The 15,928-nt window shown below is 44.8% G+C and overlaps 1 protein-coding gene across 1 annotated transcript; it reads left to right on the plus strand.

Moving 5' to 3' along the window:
- Nucleotides 1-325: 325 nt before the first annotated feature.
- PGD (phosphogluconate dehydrogenase) lies at nt 326-14,766 on the plus strand. Its single transcript, XM_063106868.1, has 13 exons — nt 326-426; nt 824-899; nt 1,598-1,777; nt 3,429-3,494; nt 4,143-4,261; nt 6,085-6,154; nt 8,449-8,583; nt 10,094-10,283; nt 12,795-12,925; nt 13,169-13,302; nt 13,659-13,758; nt 13,931-14,053; nt 14,144-14,766. Exons 1-13 carry the CDS (start codon nt 419-421, stop codon nt 14,261-14,263), a joined length of 1,452 nt encoding a protein of 483 aa, XP_062962938.1. The 5' UTR covers nt 326-418; the 3' UTR covers nt 14,264-14,766.
- Nucleotides 14,767-15,928: the final 1,162 nt, after the last annotated feature.

The following is a 15,928-nucleotide window of genomic DNA, read 5'->3' on the forward strand; positions in this document are numbered from 1 at the left end:
GCGGCGGCAAGGCCGCTGCTTCCGGAGCTTTTCCTTCGTACCGAGTCGCGGTGCAGAGCCCTGTGCGCGGGCGCGGAGACCCGGGCCGGGCCAGGAGCCCGGTTCCCCTTCCTCCCCCTCTCCCCGGCGCGGCGCTGCGAACCCACGCTGGGGAGGTGGAATCGATGTGCTCGGCGCTCTACTGACCCGGCCCGGGGAGTGGGTGGACCCGTTTGCCCTCAGGTGGTCTAACAGGCGCCGGAGAGAACCAATGGCGTGGCTGCACGGCTCCGCCTCTTTCTTCCGATTGGCCGACACCGGGAAGCCGGTGAGCTGAGCGGCCGCAGCCCCCGGGGGCGAGCAGGCGCCGGACTCAGCTCTTCTCGGCCGCGGTCCTTGAGCTCTCCGCGCCTCGCGCTCTGCTCTGTCTGCCGCCGCCATGGCCCAGTGAGTGACTCGTCCGCGGGTGGTCGGGCTCTGCCTAGTTCTCGCCCACGCCGCCTCAGCCCCAAGGGTCGCCCGAGCCCGGCCTCGTGGGGCCCCGGAGCTCCCGGGTCCAGTCCCCCTGCCCCTGGGCGGTGCAGGCTCGGTGCGGGTCTCTTTCCCGAGGGGTCCGGGAAGGGGGCGCGGACACGCCCCGGCGGGGACGAGCCTGTCCGCAGAGGCAGGACACCTGTGGAGGGGACGGTGGCCAGAGAGACGGGGCGCGAGGGGGACACGGTGCCGTGGACGAGCCCCGGGGCGGGCCGAGGTCGTGGGGTTCCGACGGGCGGAGGGCTGCAGAGGGAACGTGAAGGCAGATCGGGGGGACTGACGCGCTCTTCTCTGCTCTCCGCCCTTCCAGAGCCGACATCGCGCTGATTGGACTGGCCGTCATGGGCCAGAACTTAATTTTGAACATGAATGACCACGGCTTTGTGGTAAGTGGTGGGGACACATCGTCCTCCCGTGGGGTTCTTGGTGTGCGTGATTGTCTGCCAGCCCGGCGGATCTCGTAGGATCTGGAACATCCTTCTCTTTAAACGTGCTCAGTTGCTGCTTAGGACATTTTTGCATAAGAAGGTGAAGCACCACTTTGCGGGGCGGGTGGGAGGCCTACCCTGCGGCTCTCCCAGGAGGTCTGCTGAGTGTGTCCGTCAGCTCTGTAGGGTTTGCAGCCTGAATAAGCGATCGGCATCTTAAGTAGAGAAGAAAGGCCAGGATGAGGACTCCTGCCGGGAGTGTAGACCTCTAACTCTATTGCCTGAAGAGATTTGGGGAGGGTGTTCCTTCTAAATGCTAAAGCAGCTTAGATGCCAGGATTATCACTGACCAAAGGCAGCCCCACTGTCCAGCTCGATCGTAGATTTGATTCGGGGTCCTAACCAGTTAGTGACAGACTCTACCTGACATGCTGTGGGCAGTGGGTCTTTGCCTGACTTTTCTGCCATTTCATCCTACTGAAGTGACCTAACTTTTATAGTGATCAGCCAGCACTTGGGTGAGGCAGGGGAAAAGGAAGGATGGATCCAACCTTCCCAGAACCCTGGACTGAATAGAAGTTTCACTGTTACTTGGTCTACAGTATGAAGGTCTTGTATGTCCTAGAATGGCCTGATCAGGCCTTTTGTCCTTCTAGGTCTGTGCTTTTAATAGGACAGTCTCCAAAGTTGATGATTTCTTGGCCAGTGAGGCAAAGGGAACCAAGGTGGTTGGCGCTCAGTCCTTGAAGGAGATGGTCTCCAAGCTGAAGAAGCCTCGGCGGATCCTACTTCTTGTGAAGGCTGGTCAAGCTGTTGACGATTTCATTGAAAAACTGGTGAGGCCAGCTCTGCTCTTAGCTGCTACTAGGATAACAGAGTTTTTGTTTGTTCCTTCCTTTATCTATTTCACTTCTTTTTCAGCGATTTTTTTTTCAATTTTTAGATATGAACTGCACAGTGCTGACAAAATGATTGCTTAAATGTTTCAGTGTTGGCTAACTTGATTGGCACTAATTAAGCAACAATGTATCCCTGCTTAGTAATAATTTTGAGGACACTAGGAGACATTTCAATAAGAATTAATTAACAAGAATCAGAACAATAGTAATCTTAGGGGGCTTTCTATCTTTGATATTCAGAAAGATCTTACAGTTTTGCTTGCATAATGATTATTTAGTGTTATTCACTAATAAATCTTAGTGTCCTAATTTAGAAATAGAGTTCATTTCTTTCAGTATTCCTAGAAAGCAGCAATTCTCATATAGTTGTATGATTTAATATAAATGACAAAAGATCCCTTTTGGGAATCCTAGAAACTTGGTATTTATTTCTGTACCAAACAATTTGTTGGTTTTAGCAAGTATATATTTTTTGGAAGAAAAAATATGCTTATGAATGAAGGGAAACCAGTGGAAATTATTTATTTATTTATTTAAATTTATGGGTTTTAAAAAATTTTTTGATAATTTATTTAGATACTCAAAAGTAGATCTACAGTAACAACTCTTAAAGAAGCAAAGCACTACCCATTTGGAAGAAATGTGTTGTTGTAAGAAATGCAGTAACAACAAAGGGAAGGGTTGGACATTCCTTTTCCAGAGAAGTGTTAACAGTGGGGTTGTTACCACAGGGAGAAGAATTTGTAACCAGTATGCAACCATTTTTAAAATAAATGACGTAGATGGGCCGAGCCCGTGGCGCACTCGGTAGAGTGCTGCACTGGGAGCGCGGCAACGCTCCCGCCGTGGGTTCGGATCCTATATAGGAATGACCGGTGCACTCACTGGCTGAGTGCCGGTCACGAAAAAACGACAGAAAAAAAAAAAAAAAATGACGTAGAAAGGAAGAACATTGTGATAAAGAAAAGACATACTAAGCCTTTTCTGTAGCAAGATGCCAAGCTGCCCATATTCAGTTTCAGTAGAGTGAAAAAATGATAGATTGTTCTTCAATAGGAAAATATTAAGTAAAGTTAACTGGAGCCTTATAGGGGGAGGAGTGAGTAATAAATAATAAAGCTAGCCTGACTGGTGTGCTCTTCCTGCCATCTCCAAACTGTGGTGATCAAATCATTCATTCACACACTAAAACCATTTCCTAATGTGTTTACTGGACTCTTACTCTGTTCTAGACACAGAGATTTTATAGGAAGCATTTTAATCTTTTAGAGCCAATCCCTGCCCTAGTATTTGAGGATATAAACCAGACAGGTGGTGCACATTGAAAATATACATTTTCCAGTTGGTTTTATTTGTTGTAAAATCTTAGAGTAGTTAAAGAGAATTATCTCAGTGGACGGTTCTGACTGGGTTTGTTAGCCCTAAGCTTTTAAATAGGGTCTAGATCTAGCCACAGAGAGGATTATTAAAGATGAAATAATATGTGCTTTTAGACTTTTTATTTGGGATAAATTCATGTTTGTTTTAATTGGCCAAGGTACGTTTTAGTTTGTCTTTGGTCTACCTTAATGCTAGTGTCTGGTTACAGGTACCGTTGTTGGACTCTGGTGACATCATCATTGATGGAGGAAATTCTGAATATAGGGACACCACAGTAAGTGTTCTTTAGTCCACATTCTTCCAGGTTCTGAGAAGAAAAAAGTATCCGCATTATACATATGACAAAAGGATGAACTATTCTGTGGTGCCGATTCTTTGGGGATTAGTACTGACGATTGTTCTCAGCCTTTTTTTCTGCTAAGACACACTTGATGGGTGGATGAGGTTCTCAGTCACATTTATAACTCATGAGAATGACTACTCCTCAGGTAGAGCAGGCTGAGACTTTATGCTTAATTTGTCCCCTTCCCCTCCCAACTGATCATGATGTGGCAGTGGTCTCCAGTGCTGGGGGACATCCCTGTATGCTCTGAAGTGCTGAAGGGCAGTTAGTCATGCTTGTATTAAACCAGCTCTTAATTAATTCTTATTGTATAAGGTCTTTTCTAGTAAAACGGGGATGTACGTTTGGTTTTATTATTGCCCTTTGGAGACAAGGTACATATCTTGGACATCCATGGATTCCTTTTTTTAAACTCTCACACGGAGGGGGTTAACTTTCTTGGACGATCAGTTAGTCCTAGATCCTCGGATCACCTCCTGTCCAATGCGAGATCTCCACGCCTATCTTATACCTCGTCTCATTCACTGGGAGAAACTTATTTTTTCGGAAGCATAATGAAATTATTTTTCTTTCCTTTAGAGACGATGTCGAGACCTCAAGGCCAAGGGAATCTTGTTTGTGGGGAGTGGGGTTAGTGGTGGAGAGGAAGGGGCCCGCTATGGCCCATCACTCATGCCAGGAGGGAACAAAGAAGCTTGGTAAGTACCATCAGCACCACCCCCAGTTCCGCACGCGGGAGCCTGGACTTTAGAACGAGCGAGCGGGAGCAGCTCTGCACCCTGACCTCCACTGTGGCGCCCTAAGTGTCAGAGCTGGGAGATGCTAGAAATATTTCTTTGGTCTAGACATTTTGTTGCTTTGACATAATATACGTTTATATTCCTCTTTTGCATATTTCCTCTTCTTGTGTTGTTCCCTCCAAGACTGATACCAGAAGTTCTAAATAGGCTTTCAGGAAGCAGTTCAGATGATGTCCTCTGCACTGTCTGGACCTAAGAATAAGGTCTGCCTCTTTTAGCTGATGTGTGGTCCTAAAATAACTTTATTTAGTAATTGTGAGTAATGGAAAATTCTGACTGGGTCGGGGAACGAAATGGAAAATTTCTGTTTAACTTGGGGAAAAACAAATTTTACCCTGTTCACTGTGCTCTGTGAAGAGGAGGGGCTGGCCACAGAAGGAGGGGTGCTCTGGTGATGTGAAATAAGGGATGTGTAAGACACGAATGGGCGGGGGGAGTGGGATGGAGAATCAGAATGGAAAGATGCAGGTAATGAATTATACATAACTTAGACTGAAGGGAAACAGCACTGCTGAGACTGCAGGAAAAAAGAAAGCCAGATAGAGGAAGATAGAGAGATGGAGCAGAAGAGAAAGAAAGAGCAAAGGAAGGATCCTTGTGAGGGAGATGTGGAAGGGTAACATTCTTTTCTGAATGAGTTTGATTTCTAAATATTCTAGAATTATATTAGGTGATAAAGTAAGGGAGTGATCAAACTTAACCTCAAAAGGTGAAGGATTTATTTTGAAAGATTATTCTTTAAATTACCTCTCTCATGAATAAGTCGGGGGGTTCTCTTCAGTGTGTTAAATGTAAAAGTAAAGAGGACTTCCTGCTTCTCAGAAGTTTAAAAGTATTTACCTCGAGGCACCTGCCCAATGGGCTCTCAAAAATGCAGACAGTATACATGGAAATATTTGATGTGCAGAGGGGCTCCAGCTGTTCATCAGTTCACGCTTCTCATGGTGTCTGGCAGAAGTAGAAATGGATTAACTCCAAAATGTAGGCCAGAGATAAAATAAACAAACAAATAAAAGAAGTAGAAATAGCACTTGTACTTGAAAGACAGTAAAAGTTCAGTGAAGTTCTAAAGCTTAAGGTGTAGCTGTCTTAACCCCCAGTCATAATCGTAAACTTAGCAACCCTGTCGGATTTACTGTGAAGAAACCTTTGTTGGCCAATAGTGAGTAGAAGAGTCAGGAAAAAGCCTCAGGAGTTAATATATCTTTGTAGGGAGCTGTGGAAGGAGAAAAGAACATCTGCTTTTTCTCTGAATAGGAATGTATCTCTTAAAAATATTGCACGGTTCTGTCTGTCTTTACTCTTGATCCAAATGTCCAGATCACACCATACCTGGTAACATACATCCAGGCTAATACAAGAGGGTTTCTAAAACAACTTTCATAACTGCTTGCTACCTGGAATCACAGCTTCTTGTGACACTGCAGCAGAAAATGCTTCTGGTGCTTCGATGATTCTTCTGCTTGGGCTTTTTGTCTGTAGTCTCAAATCAAAGAGTCTGCAGCCTCTGCTTTGAGGACCCACCAGGATCTGGAGGAGCAGCCAGTCAGCCAGTCTGAGACTAAAGTTTACCTTGAGAACTTAGCACATTCATTACTTTTTCATGGGCATGTCCACCTCCCATTAGAAAGAAAAAATGGTGGGGTGGTGTCCTTGAACGTTTGATTGAGATTGCAGCCCGTCTCTTCTCATTAGCTGAACTGCCCTGTTTCTTTCCACAGGCCTCACATCAAGACAATCTTCCAAGGCATCGCTGCAAAAGTAGGAACTGGAGAGCCTTGCTGTGACTGGGCAAGTTCTGGGCTACTCTCTAAAGCTAGTTGGCAGCACGGGCATCTCTGAGTCACGAGGTGCACAGAGCAAAGGCCCTGGTCCCAGTGTTTAGCTTTGTGACATAAATGTCTCAATCTTTAAGTTGCTAGTATAACTGATGCCTAAAATGCATGCTTACTGGACATGTTCTCGTATCTTGACTGTTTGTAGCCTCAGGTTTGATAATAAAAGCGGCCTTCCTCAATTCATTTAAAAGATGAATTTCTTAAAAAGGCACAGGAAGGAAGTGGTAAAGTAAGATTTTTTTAAACCATGTTACTTCATGGCCAAAGAAAGAATGTCAAAATCAAAAGTGGCTTTTGCTTGCCTGGGTGAAAGCAAGAGGATTGAATTGCTGTGTCAAATGTCCTGGCCATAAATGTGGGAAAATCCCTTTGCCGTAGCCTGGGTTTTAGGTACTCTGTGCTTGAGCAGGGTAAACTATAGACTTTCACCTTCACTGACTGTGAAAGAGGCCAAAGCTAATGCACAAATACCTCTTCTTCCTGTATTCTGTGTTGCTATGAAAATAAATTCTATCCCATTTTGTAGCTTCAATCCATCCCGTGGATGGATAAAAACACTAGGCTTGGGAAACCCAAGTCGTAATTCTGGCTCTTCACTAATTGTGTGACATTAGGCGAGTCACTTCCCCTATGTGGACTTCAGTTTCCTTATCTGTAAGTTATGGGGGTTGGACTTGGGTTATCTCCAAGATCTGTTTAGCTCCTAATCCTCTTTAACTTCCCCTTTAATTTTATATCAGCAATTTTATACGCTAATTTTATTATTTGCTTTTATTTTATGTGAGATAAAAGGTAAAGATGAAACAAGGGCTCAGGTGTTTGAGGAACAAGGGAAACCTTCCATCCTAGGCCTTCCAGTGACGGGTGGCTTTAGCTACAGCAGCTAACCGGTCTTTACCTTGTCACCAGTGGTTAGCCACTGAGTTCAATCAGAATCTGCTTAGGGTAGTAAGAGGCTGGTGCTGTGTTGTAAAGGGCTGAGTAATCTCGTTAATGTGAAGGATTGGAAAGGGACTTTCGTTCCTTGACAACAGATGACCAAAGTAAAATTGCAGTAACTGCAACTTCTTTTTAGAGACATTTAGGACAAAGTCATGGAGGAAGAAACAGTACTTGCCCTGTATCTGTATCTTGATCAAGTCAGGCATTGACTTTCCAAAGCCTCAAGGCTTAGTTGCAGGTCATTGAAAAAAGTGGTATAGATACTAAAAGCCTGCCTCCTTAGTTCATCATTGAAGTAACCAGGATGAGGTGAAGTAAGATGTTGTTAGTCACATCACCATGTGGCCAAAGCATCAAAATCAAAAGGGATAGGTCAGCAGTAGACACACAGACACAGGAGTCTCTGCCTTAAATGCTGGTCATATCGACCCAAGCAGTGACTGCAGGAGAGTCTGCCCGGGTTGCCAAGCATCGGGTCCACCAGGCGGGGGTACCTGTCGTGGAGCTGATGGCAGAGTCTGATGCTGTGAAGTAATGGGTGCTCATCATCCCCTTTGTTCTGATCTGTGCCCACTAAACAATTTACAGATAATCTGGCTTCACAGGTAGCTTGCCTGTGGGTACAGAATGTGTTGATCAGACTAATACTTGTAACCACCAAGATCTATAGTTAAATTTCTCATCATAAATTTTTAAACCGGTATTCTGATTTTATACATCTTGCCAATTTATTATAAATAAATACCTTGTCAACGATAGGAAGAACACATTTCTGGGCTTACCAGGTTGAGGGCCAGACCTTGGATCTAAGATCATCTTACCTCTCCATAGCCATTAGAAACAACTACAACACATTTATATATTTTTTAAAAAGTGTAAGTGATTTAAGTAGCTAATTTATTTTAACCTCCAGTTGCTAGAAAAGTGTTAACTCCAGGAAAAAGAAGACTTTTTTTTTTTACTCGTGGGTAGGGTCTGGGGAGTAGGGAGGTGCTTTTTAATAACCGTGAGAAAGAGTGGAAAATACAGGCTAAAGAGCTATAGGTACTTACAGTGAATTTGGAGATTTTGAAAAACCTTCAGGGGAATGAATTTGGAATTAGTTCAAAATAACACTGGGCTAGACTGAAGCTTGCATTAACCTGCTATATGATTCTTGTTTCAGAAATACTATATCTGCTTCGTATTTGTTATTTTTTGTACGGAGAGGGCCTTCCCAAAGACTTTGGGGTCAGGTATGATGAGGACTTCTCTGGTGTGTCTTCTGCCTCTCTGAAGGCCTCTTGGTGCTTGTGGCCCCGACAGGTGGGCGATGAGGGAGCAGGACACTTCGTGAAGATGGTGCACAACGGGATAGAGTACGGCGACATGCAGCTGATCTGCGAGGCATACCACCTGATGAAGGACGTCCTGGGCATGGAGCATGATGAGATGGCACAGGTGGGTCCCAGCCCTGCCCCACACTGCAGGGGGTAATCTCCACCAAGATGACAAGGGATTTGGCACTTATAGTCAGTCCTTCCTCACTCCTGATCCCCTGCCCATTCTGTGGCCTGCATGGCCTCAGCCCAATTGAAGGGAATCTTTCAGTAACAGCACTATAAAATATGCTAGCTAGTCACTAAGCAGGAATTTCCCAAAGGGTCTCAGGAGTGACAATTCCCACCTTTCAGTGCACCTCAGTCTGCAGCATGTTACTTACATTATCTCATTTAGTCTTACCGCTGTCCCACGTGGGAGGTGCAGTAGAAGCTTTCTTTTCTGATCGAGTTGGCACTGGCTTTCTGATAGTTTATCAAAAAAACTAGTCCAAGTGGCGAAGCAGAAGCATTTCCCCCAACACTTTATTATGAAAAATATTCACACATGCAGCACAATTGAAAGAATTTTCCAGCGAACGCCTGTGTACACACCACCTGGATTCCCCCATGAACACTTTGCAGTACTTGGTTGAGCTCATGTCTGTCCATCTCTGTCAGTTTCTTCTTATTTTGATACATTGCAAAGTAAACCGCAGGCCTCAGTACTCTTTTCTCTGAAGTCTTTCAGCATCATTAGGTAAACATTTCTTTTAATTGGAAACATAGGAATGTCCATTCATTCACCAATCATTTTTGTAGAGCCAAGGCCTTTTCTTTAAGTGTGGTTATGCTCATTAGCGTTCCAGTCCTCTTTCTCAGGTAGAATTTCTAGTTTCGGTTTTTTCAAGTAGAACGTGCTTTTAACACTGGCAAGGCACACGATGGGGCATCCTTCCAGGTTTTTGACACTTTTTTTCTCCCGGCTGTTTTATTTGTGTCATCCTCCCTCACTTGACTGCTGTGTGCTTCACTGGCTCACCATTCTTGTTCTCTCCGAAACATTTAGCTAGTTTTCATAGAAACAGGACTTTTCTTTTTGTGTTCATATTTAATTGGTTTGTATAATATTTAATGTATTTATTCAACAAACATATGAGTGCTTTACATGCCTGTATATGCTGGGCACTGTTCTAAATATTGGGGACAGAATTGTGAAGAAAACAAAGTCTCTGCCCTCGCGGAGCTGGGAAGACAGACAGTGATAAATACACAAAACTAGTTAGCAATGACTGTTAGAAAGAAAAGTCGACTGGGGTAAGAGGTAGACTTCAGACTGGAGGATCAAGGAAGGCTTCAGGGGGGAGGTGACAGTGCACAGAGACCTAAATGAACTGAGGAGCACTTGGCTCAGAGGAGAGAACAACGGGGTGATAAGAAAGTCAGCACAGCCGAGCTGAGATGAAGGACAGAGACTCGGGAGCAGCGGCAGGCCACAGGAATCCTCAGGAAGAGCCTGCTGGCCCCAGGTGTTCAGCAGTTGTGAGCACTGGCCAGTGAGGACGAATCTGTGCAGTGCAGTCAGTTAAGGGAGCTGCCCCTGTGTAGCCCTTGTTTCTCTCACTTCATTTTCTCTCACGTTCTGCACACAGGCATTTGAGGAATGGAACAAGACAGAGCTAGACTCATTCCTGATTGAAATCACAGCCAATATTCTCAAGTTCCGAGACACCGATGGCAAACACCTACTGCCAAAGATCAGGGACAGTGCAGGGCAGAAGGGCACCGGGAAGTGGACCGCCATCTCAGCCCTGGAGTACGGCGTTCCTGTCACCCTCATCGGTAATGTTTCACTTCCCACTTGAACCCTTTCATTCCACTGATCTCAATGTCCTTCTGGAATATTGATATGGACTGGTCTTTAAGAGAATCTATTCAACCCTAGTCAGGGTTCAGAGTGCTTTTTGCTCTTTCTGCATATGTATGAGAGAGCCTAATGCTGCTTTTCTGTCTTTTTTTTTTTTTTTTTTGTCTTTTTATGTGACCGGCCGCACCGCGCTCAGCCAGTGAGCGCACCGGCCATCCCTATATAGGATCCGAACCCGCGGCGGGAGAGCTGCTGTGCTCCCAGTGCCGCACTCTCCTGAGTGCGCCACGGGGTCGGCCCTGCTTTTCTGTCTTTTTATAGTCTTTCTCTCATTGATAGGAGCTTTGAGGTAAATTCAGAAGTTACTGTCCTTCCTGTCTAGTTTTACTTTGGGAATATTTTAGCATAGTGACTTCATTGTAGTCAGTGACCTAAATTCTCCTAATGGGAGAGGTAAGTGTAATGGAAGTGTTCATAGAAAAGTTCACAGAGAATAACATATGCCTATGTACTCAGAATTTATAATATTTTGCTGGTTTTTTCCCCCCAGATATTAAAAAAATAAAACATTACATTTGAAGCCCTTGAATATTCCTTTCCTAAGTTCCTTCCCCTTCCTCTTTTAGAAGAAAACGGCTATCCTGAATTGGTGTGTGTCCTTCACAGTTATGTTTATCTGATATTAATGAGCTAAGCATCCAACTCAAAAAGATATATAGAAAAGGAAATAATAAAAAGCAGAAATAAACAGACAATAAATAATGAGAGGGTTTACAAAACCGAAAGCTGGTTCTTTAAGAATAAAATGGATACACTTCTGGCAAGACTGGAAAAGGAAAAGGAAAAAGGTGCCTCACATGCCTCACAAAAGGCTAATCTTCGCTCCTGGCAGAATGGTTCTCCCTGTGATAAAACAGAATTCTCCTGTTTGCTATCCCAGATACCCGCTGCCTTTCCCTTCCTGGTCTCCTCCCTTCTTTTTTCCATTAATTGTGCCCCGCCCTGTGTATGAACTGCGTGGTGTAAGGCACAGTGAGGCGGGAAGGAGGCGGTTTAGTCCAGCGCTGTGCAGAAGGAAGTTGGTTGCTTTTGAGCTCAGCTGAGAGATACTGTGGACAGGGGAACGAGGGGACAATAGCTGGGCACAGCTTATTCATCACCGACTCAAATATAGGTGAGAATAGTACAGTCTCAGAAAGAACCCTACTCTTGTTTTAGAGACTTTTTACCCTTTCTGCCAAGGCAGGCTGGGCTTAATCCCTGGGTGGGTGCCACTGGGATCTGGTGAACTAATGAGGAAGTCCGCCTCTGGCTCACCCTTTTGTAATGTGGAAGGAGGGCTTTTGCCACACTTGCCTGTTGCGCCAGATGGATTACAAAGCTTCCTACCACAAGTGCCGAGTCACTGCGTGCGTGCACTGCGGGGAAGGAAGACCAGCGGCCAAGGGCAGACAGACGCCTGCCGTGGTGTGTTCTGAGTTTGGTTAGTGTTCACAGGTTTATGACTACTAAGTACCCTTGACTTAAAAATAAACAGTAAAGTCCTCTGTTAGTTCCCAGAGATTTTACTTCATTTTGTCTGTGGGGGAAAAAATGGTTAAAGAGTAATTTATTCTAATTATATAAATTGTCAGTTGAGCGAATAGTCTGTTATAAGGGATAATTTGAAAAGATATGTCTTAATATTAAAATCCTATATTGAAATGTTTTTTATTCAAGTGAAGTAAAATTATGAAATTTTAATGGTGATCATGGATATACTGAAAACTGCAAAATGTAGGCATTTATTTTTTATTTTTTTTGTCTTTTTCGTGACTGGCACTCAGCCAGTGAGTGCACTGGCCATTCCTATATAGGATCCGAACCCGCGGCGGGAGCGTCACCGTGCTGCCAGCGCCACGGGCTCGGCCCCAAAATGTAGGCATTTATAAATAGAGTTTTTTGAGGGGTGATCCTCTGAGTGTGACTTCTCAATGTGTGAGTTGTTTCAAGATGGTGGGTAATTAGTGCTTTGCAAATTGAGTCTTTGGTGAGCATCTAAAAATTAAAGTCCTCTAAACTGAAACTGAGATTTTACTCATAGACCAACACTGAGTAATTCTGAGTAATAGTGGGAGTTTTGCTTTGTTTTGTTTGCCCTTGGTGTTATCAGCACAGCCAGCCCCAATAATGGTTTTTATCTATTTGTTTTCCCTCAAAACTCCCCTTTGAATTTCATGTTGATTCATGTGGTTGAATACCTATATTTGCTGGAAGATTGACTTGGAATTTTATTTATCAAATTAACTGTTTGGAAATTTTTATATAAGTTCTTTCTGATCCAGGTTAATTTTTGTAGTCTAGGGTCGAAACTTTCAGTTCTTTGTAAAAGTTGAATTTCCCCTCCATCTCTATTTTCCCCATCCTCTGGCTGTGTGTGCTCTTTCCCCTGGCTTGATGTGAGAACTTGGTAATGTATTACCCCCCAACCCCATGCCTCCATGTAGGAGAAGCTGTCTTTGCTCGATGCTTATCGTCTCTGAAGGATGAGAGAATTCAAGCTAGCAAAAAACTAAAGGGTCCCCAAAAGATCCAGTTTGAAGGTGATAAGAAATCATTCCTGGAGGACATTCGAAAGGTGGGGCACACCGTCCCTGGCAGTCGTCTTTGTTGGTCCCTTGGAAGGCAGCGGGGTGGGGGTTGTACTGGGAGAACACAGGAGGCCCCAGGGTGGCAGGTGGAATATTGTTCAGCCTTCACCTTGATCCTGATGTACAGCCTTTTCCTACACTGGTGTCCACTGCCGAGGAGGATAGGACTAGTACATGAGGTGGTTACTCTGCCATCCGCAACTCTCATAAGCCTTTGTGTCATTCTCTAGGCCCTCTATGCTTCCAAGATCATCTCTTATGCTCAAGGCTTTATGCTGCTAAGACAGGCAGCCACTGAATTTGGCTGGACCCTCAATTATGGTGGCATTGCCCTGATGTGGAGGGGGGGCTGCATCATCAGGAGGTAAGTGAGAGGCAGCTGGATGGGAAGGACACACCACACTGCTGTGCCTAGAACTGTGACCTCAGGACATGTGCTCGAACAGTTTCCCTATAACTAGTGTAGTTATTAGCCCTGTCACCGGAACCCCGGCAACAGGACAGGTTTAGATTGTCATGGCCTACTTTTTCCCTAACTAGATTGTTCACACTACACCTTTTAAAGTAGTTCTCAGAACTGTCATGCCCTCTGGCCATGCCCCTTGGGTCTTTTGCTGTGTATTTCATTGACCATACAGATAGCTTTAAGGGACAAGAAATGTAACTTCGTACCTCTCTAGAGTTAAGATTCATTGATTTCTTCCCTCTTGATTATTTCAGTGTATTCCTAGGAAAGATAAAAGATGCATTTGATTGCAATCCTGGACTTGAGAATCTGCTGCTAGACGACTTCTTTAAGTCAGCTGTTGAGAACTGCCAGGTATGTGGCCTAGTGCTAGGTGGCACATGCATTCTGTCTCAGTGGGTTTTGCTCTGGGGCATCTGTTTTTCATTTTCCAGTATTGATGTGGATGCAAATCTGTTGTTTAGAATGGAACCAGCTAGTGTCTCTGGAGCAACCACTAACCCTCGGCTTTGCATTCTGTGCTCAGGGCTCCTGGCGGCGGGCGGTCAGCACTGGTATTAAGGTGGGCATTCCCATGCCCTGTTTCACCACTGCCCTCTCCTTCTATGATGGATACAGGCACGAGGTGCTCCCCGCCAACCTCATCCAGGTACGCCTGTGGAGTAGCGTTAACCTGGCTGGCACCTGAGGGTTGTGTCCGTACATATCATGCTAACTAACACAATTTCTGGTTTTCTAGGCTCAGCGGGATTACTTTGGGGCTCACACCTATGAACTCTTAGCCAAACCGGGACAGTTTATCCACACTAACTGGACTGGCCATGGTGGCAGCGTGTCCTCCTCTTCCTACAATGCCTAATTCAACTGTTCTGTTATCCTCCACGATTCCTTAGACCAGGACATTCCATGTACCATACAACACTGCTTACATGGCCCTTTGCCCTATTTTCTGCTAGAGCTTTTAGAATAAAGTGTTGTAAGAGACTCCTGAAAAAGGCAAACAGTTTATCTGTAAATAGTTCTGTGAGGACCATCCTGCCCTCTGCCCTCGCCCCTCAGGACTGACCAGGAACTGATCATGTGCGTGACAGCGCAAACCAACTCCTTGGAGCAGTTGTTTCCACATGTCCCTTGTAGGTTAGTGAGGCTCTTATCACATAGATGGGAAGGGTGTTTGTGGAATTTGATCAAACTGGAACCTTTTTGTTCGTTTGTTTGTTTTGGTGGCTGGCTGGACGGGGATCCAAGCCCTTGAGTGAGCTCTTAACCAACTGAGCTAACCCGCAGCCCCTAAACTGGAACCTTTGCATCATGCATCTGAATTCCCCTTTCCTCTGTTCAATAAAATCTACAGTATATTTATGCCTTTTCTCCAGACTCTTAAATCGTCTCACCTTTGCCCAACTGAGCCACTATCCCTGTTGCCAGAAAGATTTACAATGGTTCTATTATGTTTGAATCAGTTTCCTTCCAGCTTTGTTAATTTCTTGTTTTCTTAAAAAAAAAAAAAAAAAAGAAGACCCCCGAATAATACAAGAAACACCAAATTTAGGGTAATAATTCCCTCTGGAGGGAAGGGAGAGGCGGCAGTCGGGAGTGAGGACACAAGCGGTTTTAATGTATTGGTTACACTTTGTTTGGGCAGTAGGCATACGGATGCTCATTGTAACATCCTTATTCCTTTTTGTATGGCAAATACTTCATAATAAACTCTTCAGAGAATTACACTTAAATGATGGGCTCAGCCTGGTCTGATTTGTCTCCGTTCTCACGTCCATCTCTTTCTGTTTGTCTCTGAATCAGGCCCAGGGATTTGGCGGGGGTTTTAGCCACCTAAGCAGCTTGGTCCGATTTGTCTCCCTTCTCACGTCCATCTCTATTTGTCTCTAAATCAGGCCCAGGGATGTGATATGGGATTTTTAGCAACCTAAGCCTGCTCCTTGAACCAGGCTTTTCACTTTATTTTATTTACTTAGGAAAAAGCAAAAACCTGCCAGCATACTGATATTGTTACATTGGCCTGGGGCCACTATAACTGTTTTACTCCAGCAGTTTAACTACACCTTGATTTTGTGGGATGCTTTAGAAAGTCCTAAGAGTGGCCTAAGAATAGTGAGAGCAAAGGGCGTCTGTGTTTTCACAGCTGGTGTCAATAATTTGACCTCTGACCTCAGTCTCAGAAGAGTGCAGGGGCCGGCAGAGCTGATATGGGAGAGATAGTCCTTTTCACTCTATCATCAGCTTTTTAAACTCAGCCTGGATGTGAGTACCTAGCTAGACCAGGCCCCACCTGCCCACCTCCTGCCCCTACCTGCAAACTTAAGTGACACTTGAGTAGCTGCTCATGACTTGGGATTCTTCTTTAAGGGTTGTGGTCTCAGAGGTGGTCTATTAACCTTGCTCTGAGGCAGATGGATAGTTTTAGAATGGAGAGTGAGCTCTTCTGAAGAGAGTGAGACTGGAGGCTAAATGTCAAAAGGTAAACGTTTAAAATACTAATGATCAGAAGGGAATCAATTTCAGC

This window comes from Cynocephalus volans, chromosome 8, assembly GCF_027409185.1.
Source record: "Cynocephalus volans isolate mCynVol1 chromosome 8, mCynVol1.pri, whole genome shotgun sequence".
Lineage (NCBI taxonomy): Eukaryota > Metazoa > Chordata > Mammalia > Dermoptera > Cynocephalidae > Cynocephalus > Cynocephalus volans.